The sequence below is a fragment of the Rhipicephalus microplus genome, chromosome 3, assembly GCF_043290135.1.
Source record: "Rhipicephalus microplus isolate Deutch F79 chromosome 3, USDA_Rmic, whole genome shotgun sequence".
NCBI classification, from domain to species: domain Eukaryota; kingdom Metazoa; phylum Arthropoda; class Arachnida; order Ixodida; family Ixodidae; genus Rhipicephalus; species Rhipicephalus microplus.
Window position 1 is genome coordinate 207,979,777 of NC_134702.1, and position 12,352 is coordinate 207,992,128.

Below are 12,352 nucleotides of genomic sequence, written 5' to 3' on the forward strand. Positions count from 1 at the left end.
CTCAGTAGACATGGCGCCACACTTGGACTTGCACATTAACAAGGGTTTAGAACAGGAAGAGGTACAAAGAAAGGATGGGCGCTAACATAAGTTGGCTGCCTCTTATACGGGTAGTAACCACGACAGTAATAACATGATAGTCAGTCCATCAGTCTTTTTGTCTGTCTGTTCGTCCATCCGTCCGTCAACTATACGAAAACCACTGACGCCATGTAGTGAAATTATTTTGAAGGACATATACGCGCAATGCCTATTGAGCAATTCATAAACTAGAGCTAGCTACATACTTACGGCAGAGGAAGAAACGACTTACACCTAACAAAGCTTCGCCCCTGAAAACAAAGGTGGTATACTTCTGTAATTCTCTACTCGCTGATGCCATTGTCTTGCTGAGCAAGTAAGGGACAAATTTCAACCCACAATCATTGAAATTCAGAAACGAAGCATTATTCTGGGTTTAAGATGAACCTATATGCTTAATTAGGATATTCAAAATACTGGGCTAAGGTAAGTTTACTTCAGAATTTTCGCAAATAAGAACCACGATCAGGTCACCCTTTTCTCATTGTGGCTTGTGTTCATGCACTACGTCTGACAATGCAGGCTCAACTTACCTCCTAGAACACCAAGTACAGCTGTGAGGAAGGCTGTTCCGTTGACGAAGGAAGATGCTATGAAAGTGGTGCTGAGCAGGATACCACCGGCGACTGCTGCTGCCCAAACAGTGAGGACTTGTACTACTGTGCCTCCTAGAAGCGCTGCACAAAAAAATAAAAAAAAAATAACAAGCTGTAGGAATCACCCTCATAAAGCCAGCTACATAACATATTAACAACCTGTGAGGGTATAACTTTACTTACTATAACTTTACTTTTTTTGTAAATTTGTAGTTTAGATCTTTTTTTCTGGGTGAAGAGGCCAGTCAAGCGGTGAAACGCAGCTTTTTTCCCTTCGCACCAAACCACGTATACAGCGTATTTTCGTGTACTTGTCACGTGGTTGAATAAACTCTAACTCAAACTCAAACTCAGTTCGTCCACATTGACGAGCCGGAATTTCGACAAAAAGTCAGCCGAAGGCAGTGCCTCTCAGCGGATTTCACGTCCATGCTTGATCGCCCAGAGTTGATGTTCCTATTCTGGGCTGAACGTGGTGGTGCCGCCAACGCGCCCAAACGTCCTCAGTCAAAGCCGCGTCCAATTTTTGCAAATTATTGTAGAACATTCCCGGATAACACGAGCTACAGTAGCCCCATTCGTTCATACTGGCATGAGCTCTTCGTAACTAAGTAGGAGCAAATGCGATGCACGATATGGGCTTATTGTAGGTGCTTCTTCATAGTTTTCTCCATTGATCTTACTGGGCCCGGTTAAGTTTGTAGTGGCGCGGGGGTCGTTGCCTTAGCTGCATTTTATGCTGGTGAGCCAAATTTGTGAAATTCGTTAGTATGAGAGCCACGCTCTCAGCTGCACTATGAGAGCTGAAAGACTGCCCTTTCAAAAAGAAGAAAATTTCGGAGCCCTCGCCTACGTGGTCTTCGACATGAACCGCACTGAGTGCGTTGTTGCGGTTGTTCGGGTAACTGGACTGAGTACAAAATGCGGCCGTTTGCGGGCGCTAGCACAGTGCAGTACTGAGATGGTGCCCGTCTCTTCCTTTCTTTTCTTTGGGGCGAAGCTCTTTAGGGTGTGGGTCTGTACGATACAATAGGGTTTGTTGTTGGTGATGTATATAGCTACCAGCGGCACATACTCAATCTAGAGTGGGTTTGTGCGAGCGACGGCAGTACTTGTATGTGCAACTAGATGGTGGTATTTGTAGTTGATGATGCTTGCACTAAATGAGGAATTCTAGTATATAGAAATAAGGCACCTGAGAATTGATCCCTCAATGTACAACTTAATAGAACGCAAATTAAAGAGGTTGAAACCATCCGAAGTCTGCGGGCCCGCTTCAATGATCGGAGCACCAACTGATTTGCTTTACATAAACTAAATACTTCCGGCCTACAAATCTCTCGCATGATTAGTCGGGTGGCTAACCGACAACGAGAGATGAAAGAACATGGCATAATGCGACTCATTCAGGCATTTTTATCAGTCGCAAAACCTATAGTTTTCTTACGTGATGGTATTGAATACAGACGAGCTCAAAACAGTCATACTTGTGACTCTCGAAAAGGCTCCTGACCTTCCCCTGTGGACGCTCACAGAACGTCTGCTTCAAATGGGGCTCTGCGATGCCGCATCAGAACTATTCCCTGCACACCACGAGAATCAAGTCAAGCGCGTCGTCATCACTAAAACGGGACGGAAAACACTATCAGAACTTGGCATCGAAGTCCCCATTGAGAAAAGGGGAAACAACGTATTCCACATGAATGGAGGCAGGACTTCATCATGAAACCACTACCTCGCAACAGGCATCCTCAGTTCCACGAACATCGACGTGGGGCACAGGCAAAAATTTACGACTACTACTCAGATACTGAGGGCACCTTCTTTGTCAATGCAGCTGAACCAGTGAACAGCAAATATACAGCAAGCGTCACTCATCGGGGAAAACAGGTTGATTGTATATTAGTCCAGGACACAGACACAACTAGTAAAAAGAAGCAGGAATTGACCTCGCCCTACGGAATTCATGGCCCATTTTCCTTCTAACAGATTCAAAAGCAGCCTAACAAAATTTTTGTAAAAGCTACATTGGCCCCATTGCGCATTGACTGCTTATACAACTCTCGTCCCAATGCTCAGAGGGCGAATGGAAACAGCTGATATGGATACCCGGTCACTGCCTAGTTAGACGCAATGAGCTCGCCCATGCGTCCAAGAACTGCTAATCCGGACCTCCTACCCCTGCATATCGCACCCACCCTCGGCTATGCATATGGACCCGCTCCTAACACACACAGATATTGTAGAACATCAAAGACTCGAACGACAGAAACTTCGACTTCCGGGTCTAAAGCTCAGTAAAGAATCTCCGGTAGCGTGGCGTTGACTGCAGACTTTGTAATACCCAATCCATACAAACTGTACAAGATAGATTCCTACACACGTGCACCACAGTGCAGGTTCTGCGTCAATAAAACAGCCACCCTGTACCACATAGTATGGGAATGCCCACACAATTCGCCTCTACAACCCAGAATACAAAACAACATTGTAGGGTGGGAGGCAGCTCTGTCCAGCTCGGATCCTAACACCCAAGAGGCCCTCGTGAGACGAGCAAGACAGCGGCCCGTGCCAACGGGATCCCGGACTAAGGATCCCACTCACCTACATTCCTTCCTTGGTCGCAAATAAATGTTTTATTCTCTCTCTCTCTCGCTTGCATGCGATAAAATTTAAACATAGTACAAGAATGCACCGTTCCTACTCGTTGGTGATTTCAACGTTGATATCCCAGACACGACCAATAATATTTCGCTTATCGAACATGTCGCCTCTATATATGCAATCATATGTATATCGTATGACCATGTTAAACCAACCACGATCTGAGGAATGTGCATTCACCTAGTATTTGCAAATTTTCCACTGCAACCTATACAGAAAGCGCTCAACTTTCATTTCACGGGCCATAAAGCGTCATAATAAAGGGCTATCGCAAGCCATCCATCATATGTAAGAATTAATAAATGTAGATTTTTATGTATACACACATAGTGTTTCTCATGATGTTTTTAGATCATGATAGACTGGGGGGCGAATTACACGCGGAAGGTTCACGGTGTTACCGATAATTCTCTCCAGAGCTTCGCCTACTCGTCATCATTCACCCCGTAGATATGCTTTGATTTTTCGCCTACTGTTGTCGATTAGTTTTCTTCTTTTTCATTCCTTCACACACTCGCTCCCTTCCCATGTGAGGGGTAGCAAACCGGATTCTATTAGCCTTGATGTTTTCCTTTATCTTTATTTCTTTCTATTACACCGTTTACACAACTTCGTAGCGCCAATTGTGCGTCTCTGATCGTATTGCTACGATACTGGGGGAGCACATGAAAAAAAAAAGAAGAGAACGACGTTGGCTCGGACTGCAACCTACTCAATTTCTAGGTTCTCGCATCCAACATTTATTGTAAATAAACGCATCTCATCGTAACAGGATTGGTGAAGGTGCTGGGCACACCAGAGCGATCCCGAGCGAACGATCACGAAGTGCCACATCTCGATCTACGCCAAAGCCACCGACTGGCCCGACTGCCATTCAGAGCACCCGGTTGCTGGCGGTGAAAACACGCGGTCTTCGTCTGGCGCTTCGTGGCCACAACACATGGTGCCACGAACCTTGTCTGGGAAAGTCGGAGATGTAGAAGAATAGCTAAATCACTACAATTAGGTGAGTGAATAAAATTATTGGAATTCAGTCTCCTTGTTGACCAACGTTCGATTGATCCTCGAAGGTGCGGCCTTTTAGAGGAAATAGTGAAGCCTTCTAGAAGGAAAAAGTGAGCTGCTTCTGGGAACCGTCAACGAAAAAGTGGGATGAACAAACTTTAATGCAGCGTGCTCAAGTCACCGGCGAGACTCGCACAACCTACATTTAGCAAATCTTGAATTGGTACAAGTTCGTAGACCTACGTATGAAAGAGGACAAACTTGGCCATCTCCTCAAAGGGATAGCTGAGGACGTTACAATTTTATTGTAGGCAAGGACGCCTTAGAGTCTGTTTCAGACGCAGTTCAACACTGCCGCAAGGTTTGAGACTTTGAAAGGCCAGGTGCATTACTCCGAAGTTTACTTGAGTTGCCCACGTCACCACCATTCCAAGTGTCGACATCATCCTAACACCATCCAGTGATCTTGCCGCACTGATTAGACATATACGCAAAAAACTTCGACGCCGTGACGACCCTTGCCTCCCGGCATGAGCACGTGCCCATGATGCGTCTTTGTCATACTAGGCAATGAGTGCAGCCGATGATGCAACGGTGTATAATTTTTCCCCATCAAGTGCACCGGAGTGACAAACCGTCCACCTGCGTCGTCACAATGCTCTCAGAAACATCTTGAACAAGCCACCTACAATGGTATCCTCGCACGTGGTGCCTCGTGGAAGGCTTATCGATGTGCATGAGGCCCCTGTGCGCTTTTACTGCGGTTTCTGGGAACATGTGGCCCAATCCCGCGCTCAGAGGGGTCACGAAACACATTACCACTACGGGGGACCGGCGGCTTCTCCTCGACAAAACAGCTGGCATGGTGGTACGCACTCGATGCTGGAAACCTTCGTGAGGAACGGCTTGCAACAAAACGCCCACAATGAACCGCACTCCAGGCACAAATTTCACCTGAATTTCCGCAGCACTCACACTCATCCCTCCTCCTTACGAAGCTTGACGCCCCCAACTGCACGCCGGCACTTCACCGCATCTCACCATATTCGTGAGAGCTTTGGCCCCCGTGATAGCTACGTCCTGCGTGATTCTGTCATGCCTTTTGTTGAGCTAAGCAATGAATATGCATTTGGGCGTATTGTCTACACACGCCTAAGCACAGCGGTGAAAGTTTCAAAAATGCGTCGCATCGACAAAAAACGCCTCCTTGTTGCATCCAAAATTTTGAAGAATCGCTCTGGCTTTTCTGATTTTTCTGGCTTTGATTCTACGAGAGTTGTTGAGCCTTTACAACTACTTATGACAGGATGGCTATGTTCTCGACGACAGAAAAGTAAGCCGTTTGGTGTCCCTCTTGAAGCAGGGATAATGCCATTTCGACTTCACCTCGTACCGTCCAATAGTCATCTCTGGTGTAAGGATCATGGAACGCATAATCCTTGGCCGCCTGGTGTGATATCTTGAAAACTGCAAGATTTTCCTGGACTCTATGGCTGGCATAGGTTACCAAACTTATTCAGAAGTGAGTGTAACTCAGACTCACTCATAATGAAATCGAACCGTGAGCCTGTGTGTGAGTGAGGCCGGTATAGTGACACCTTCATTAGTTCGAATGCGAATGAATCCGGCTGAAATAAATTTTGAGGAGCCTTATAGTCCGAGTGAGTGCGCGTGAGGAAAAGCTTCGAGAGTGTGACTAGTAGTCTGTCTGAGTGAGCTCAACACCTTTGTGCGGACTTACGCAATCACCACTGAGCTACTGCATATTTATCAGCCTGACGTCAGCTCGCATATATACTCCCGTCTACTCACTCAGAGTGGGCTTCATACCCCAGCTAAATAATTATTGTTCAGAGGCTTGAGCCATGGGTGGGTCAGGTGCCTTGATCCGGCAAGCTTCGACGGAAAAATCTTGGTCTGTCTGTCTGTCTGTCTGTCTGTCTGTCTTTCTGTCTGTCTGTCTGTCTGTCTGTCTGTCTGTACATTTGTCTGTTTGTCTGCCCTAATGATACCTCAAACGGCATCAAACAGACAACCCTATCCGCAGCACCCTCCAATATTGCTCAAGATTTAGCGTTCATAGTAGCGCAAGTATCAATTAAAAAAGCAAATATTACGCGTATCTGAGGCACCATAACAACACGTCTATGTCTGCCTTTATACTAGAAGAGCCACACACAAGTAACTCTAAGGACTGCAGCGTTTATCGCGTGGCGCTGCGAGTGCAATGCGATGCTCAAGAAGGTGTTTTCAACGCTTTGCTACGACGGCATGGTGGTGGCACCTGCCCGTCGCTTTGCATTCTACACCTTAACACCTCCAAGTCTGGTGCGCATCTTTCTCTGCGGTCGCGCACGCCTTAGTTTTCGAAGATAACGGCCAGGTGGCGCTCGTGTGTAACGTGCCTAGATGCGCTTGCTCGCCTCCGCTACACGCTCAAGGCACTCTAACGCAGCGCCTTCAGAATACCATTCACCGATGTTCTTGCGCAGAACATCGAATAAACGTTTTGTTCACTCTCTCCAGACGTAAGACTATCGTCTTTCGACGACATTTACAGTGTAACGTGTAGAATTGGGCCAATGTTTTCTCGGGATTCCTTGATAAAAATATCTTGTGGGTCATTTTTATATAAATATGTTCCCAATGCATAACAACGACAGATAACTCGTTTTTAAATGTACGAGATCAAAAGGAGTCTAGTGGAACACTGAATATGCCAGACATTTTTGTTAAAGAGCACTGAAAATTTGGTCTAGAAGGTTTAATATATTTCAATGGAGTCGTGAGTTGATTTACTCAGACTAACTCAGGCTCAGATAGAGCTTTTCGTCTGAGTCTGAGTTAGTCCGAGTAAGTTATAATAGGGCAAGTTTGTGTCTGAGTGAGCTCGGTTGAAAAAGAATGTAAGGAGTCTCAGTCCAAATGAGTCCGCGGGAGGAAACGTTTCGTGAGTGCTAGTCTGAGTGAGCTCTAGAGGCGAAGCATATCTCATGAGTTAGTCTCAGTGAGCTCCACATATTTAGCCAACCTATTAAGGCTGGTTTCCGACATGACCACTCTTCCATCGACAATGTAGTTGATATCGTTTCATGTGTTCAACACAAAAAGTCCCGTGAGCGATTATCTGCAACGTCATTCTTTCATCTGAAAGGCTCTTTGGATAACTTTGTGGCGGTTGGCCTCAGTGGCGGAGATTTTTTGTAGGTTGCAAGTTCTGCAAGGTCATCCTTTGTTTTAACAAACGACGGCCCTTATACGATGCTATACGTACGTCAAAAGAGTTAACTATTGTGATTGCTCGTAACCATCCAATGCAAATTCACTTTGCGGTAAAACAGTGGAGGTCCTGAGAATGCATTTCAGACATTTTGCATGTGTTCCTTGTCATAACCTTGCCACACCGCCTTCAGACAGGCGCCAAGCATCGCTGTCTAAAATTATTGTCAAATACAACGACAAACTTCTCTCAAACTTCAACACTGAATCTAAACCATCGATGCATTGGTGTTTTATTTGGCCCACAGAGCATCTTAGTGTGCCATGAATCCGGAAAAAAATTTCAAAAATTTCTAATTTTCAAAATTTTTTTCACTCGCCTCTGCTGAAGCAACAGGCTCAGCTTGTTTATTTTGAACAATAGGTGTGCGGACAGTGTACATACTGTGTCGTCTTAGTTTCGACGGCAGTTATTCAAAGCGAGACCTCGGAAAACGAACTGGCAAGCACGTATTCATATGACAATGCTAATAATGACACTCGGTGATGATGAGGACAGAGAGACAAACCGATTATGGGTATTGTATTCATGCCGAGGCGAAGTAAATAATGAATGCCCACACTAATCTCAACTCCTTGTGGAAACGGACATCCTGGCTGCCGTAACTCAAAGTGACGAAGAATGTCGCGTGAAAAGTTTTATGCAAAAGACGTAAAAAATTTCGGTGCAGCGGTAACGCCAGTCTATCGAGAGGACAAGTGCTGTTACGCGATAATTAACAGCCGAAGTCTGTTCCAAAACTATGTCTGGCCTGATGACGCACGACTGAAATTCGTCACAGAGGTCAGCAGTACGATGTTCTCTGTGAAGATGAGAGTAGCGAATCTAACTTTCTTGTGTATTCATAAAGAAAAATGCGCGAATTCTTCGTTACCTTTGCATATTGTTCTTTTTAGTATGTTTTTATTCTATCTATAATACGTCACCAGAACGAAATCATTCCGGTGGCGTAATATGTAAATAAAATTTGTATTGCGTTCATGATTATTGCTTATGAGTGAATGTACAGGTATTTAGTTTACCCTGTCTCTTTTTGTAACACAACTCTAATTTATGATACTGTTCTAATTTTTTTGTTATTTCTCGACCCATTAATGCACTACATTTGTGAAAAGCCTCTATTCCCAACTGCTGTCATGTATGTGGGCACTCAGGCATTCTCAAGTGGTTCTTTCTAACCGCTTTCCGCCGGAGGAACCCTAACTTTTTAAAACAAACATGTTGAATATGTTTTTGAAATAAAACTGAAATAAAATAGGCAAAAATGAATCGGTATTAAAAACAACCTCTCATCTCCTAGTCAGAAAGATAAATAACTGATAAATGAATGAAGAAATGATAAATGAATAAGTGAAATAAGTGAAGAAAGATAAATATAAATGGTCTTCCACTCTTGTTGTCTCACTGCAGCATTAATGAGAGCCAGACGGCGAGACTGGGCTAATCTGAAAACGCATTATTTGCTAAAAGGCTGACATCAATGAACATTGGTATTATGAAAGAGACGTCGAGGGAGGTGGCAGGAAGACATCCGTAGACGACGTAGAATGGCGAGTAACCAGTTTCGTGCTGAACAGCCGTGTTTTATGCGAAGGCCAGGAACGGTAGAAAAGTATCACAGTTTTCGTGGTTGTGTTGGACGTAAATCACTATCATGTCCGCAAAAGTACGATGAAATCTTTCGGTGAGACAATTGGTTTGAGGTTGGTAGCTTCAAGCCTTCTTGTGAGCAGCTTAAGAAGGGCGCAGTACTTTATTTGAAATTTGCTTCCACGGTCATGCTTCCACGGTCAATAAGCAGTGCACGAGGAGCCCCATGACGCAGGATGATAGCGTGAAAAATGAAGTCAGCCACTTCCGGAGCTGAGCCAGTGAGGTTTCCTTAGCGTAGCGTGTCAGTAGGTCTACGGTGGTCGCTATTCATTGTCTGCCAGCATATACATTCGGCAAGCACTCTCAAATTATGACAGGCAGATTACCACTATTCCTCGAGAGGAAGGTATATAACAGCTGTATCTTGCCGGTACTTAGCTATGGAGCAGAAACCTGGAGACTTACAAAGAGGGTTCAGCTTAAATTGAGGACGACGCAGCGAGCAATGGAAAGAAAATTGGTAGGTGTAACCTTAAGAGACAAGAAGAGAGCAGAGTGGATTAGGGGACAAACGGGGGTTAAGGATATCATAGTTGAAATAAAGAAGAGGAAATGGACATGGGCCGGGCATGTAGCGCGTAGACAGGATAACCGCTGGTCATTAATGGTAACTAACTGGATTCTCAGAGAAGGGAAGCGGGTTAGGGGGAGACAGAAGGTTAGGTGGGCAGACGAGACTAAGAAGTTTGCGGGTATAAATTGGCAGCAGCAAGCACAGGACCGGGTTAACTGGCGGAACATGGGAGAGGCCTTTGTCCTGCAGTGGACGTAGTCAGGCTGATGATTATGATGATGATGATGATGATGATGATATACTGATGGCTCCACAAATATATCGTTTTCATTCGGTAAATTGGTTGTACCAGCAAGAGCTGACCGCCCTTTGACCGCCCTATGATGTTGACAGCTGTGGGACCACTGATCTGCGCACTGCACCTCGATCAATCGGAAACCACCTCAACAATTGTCGATCTTCAGCGACTCTCAGGCTCACTATTTGACCGTGGCTAAAATGCGTTCTTGGGATAGTTGATGCATGGTGTATAATATATATATATATATATATATATATATATATATATATATATATATATATATATATATATATATATATATATATTATATATATAAAGTAGATCCTTCGTGAGCGTTCACAGCGTGGTTTATTTCGACGTTTCGGCCTAGAGTCTGGCCTTCATCAGGATTGTAGTTCTGCAAGGTCATTCTTTGTTTTAACAAACGATGGCCCCTATACGATGCTGTACGTACGTCAAAGGAGTTAACTATTGGGATTGCTCGTAACCATTCAATGCAAATTCATTCAGCTACCATCCTCAGCTACCTTCCTCAAACCTTCAGCTAGCAAATTCAGCTACCAACCTCAAACCAATGGTCTCACCGAAATCCTGATGAAGGCCAAACTCTAGGCCGAAACGTCGAAATAAACCACGTTGTGACCGCTCACGGAGGATCTACTGGACTATATGCAAACGCTACGGCCACTCAACCACCATGCCTGCCTATATATATATATATATATATATATATATATATATATATATATATATATATATATATATATATATATATATATATATATATATATATATATATATATATATATATATATATACATATATATATATATATATATATATATATATATATATATATATATATATATATATATATATATAGGTACTCGGCTGCTAACCCGCCGGTCGCTGGATGGTATTCCGGCTGCGGCGGCTGCATTTCTGATGGCGGCGAAAATGCTGTAGGCCCGTGCGCTCAAATTTGAGGGGAAGGTAAAGAACCTTAGGTAGTCGAAATTTTCCTTAGGTAGTCGAAATTTTAGGAGTCCTCCACTACGGCATCTCTCACAATCATATTGTCACGTTACACCATAACTGCAACCTGTAGGTAAGAGCACTCAAGGATGTCAGACTGGATCGATCAACGGCAATACGACGTTATCCTCTTTTCCGCAAGCGCATCTTCGTCCTCTTTTGAACTGTCGCACATACAAGCCTGCAAGCGTCTATGAAAACAATACTAGCAGAACTCGTACTAGTGGCGTTACCCCCCTTTCCAAAGAACATCGTCACGATGTCACAACATAATTACGAAATAAAAATAAAACACATGCAATGGCCAGTACAGGAGGGGGTGTTCACAATCGCTGTAAGTCTAGTCAACGGAGTCTGACGAATAGTCAGCGTTGGTAAGAAGGTTTCATTCTTGAAACATTAATGACTTGTGGCTGTTGTGAGTGGCGGGATCGACGAGCCGCGTCCTCGTCAAGAACTTCGTAGTTCACTTCGCTGAGACGATGGAGAACTCTATAGGGACCAAAATAGCGGTGTAACAACTTATCCGACCGGAACGTTGTCCAATGGCAGTCCACACCCATACTTGTTGTCCAAATTGGTAAGAGACATCACGACGACCAGCGCTGTACTGCAGCGAGTCGATGCGTTGTTGCTTATGGATTCGTTCGGCTGCAAGCTTACGAGCTGCGACCACTAATCTGAAAAATTCATTCATCTTGACACTAATCTGGTGCCTGTCTCGTAGAAGCATGGCATCCAGCATTGTAGTGACCTCCCTGCCATAAAGCAATCGGATTGGTGTAAATACAGTTGTTTCTTGCTCAGCGCTGTTGTAAGCGAGTGCGACGTAGGGGAGGATATCATCCCAGTCTTAGTGGTCTTGGACAACGTACATGGATAGCATCTCGGCGATTGTCTTGTTTAGTCGCTCTGTGAGGCCGTTGATTTGGGGGTGGTATGTAGTAGTTTTTCGATGTACTGTTCCGCTAAGCTGCATAACGTCTTGTATCATCCGCGCGGTAAAAGCTCTGCCACGATCAGGTATCACAGCTTTTGGTGCTCTATGTCGGAGGACGACGTTCCTCATGAAAACAGCGGGCAGCCTCAATCGCGGTGCCACGTTGTAATGCCTTCGTTTCGCAGTAGCGCATCATGTAATCAGTAGCGACTACAATCGAGTGGTTGCCGTCATGATACCGAGTAAAAGGTGCGAGCAGATTCATGCCAATTTGTTTAAACGG

General features: G+C 44.6%; 1 protein-coding gene across 1 annotated transcript in view; it reads right to left on the reverse strand.

The window, feature by feature from the left end:
* LOC142761773 (monocarboxylate transporter 1-like) overlaps positions 1–12,352 on the reverse strand; it is a 57,234-nt gene that overhangs the window by 26,336 nt on the left and 18,546 nt on the right. Inside the window, exon 2 of the mRNA XM_075888213.1 lies at positions 615–758. Coding sequence (XP_075744328.1) covers positions 615–758 — 144 coding nt within the window. The remainder of the gene's footprint in view (positions 1–614; positions 759–12,352) is intronic.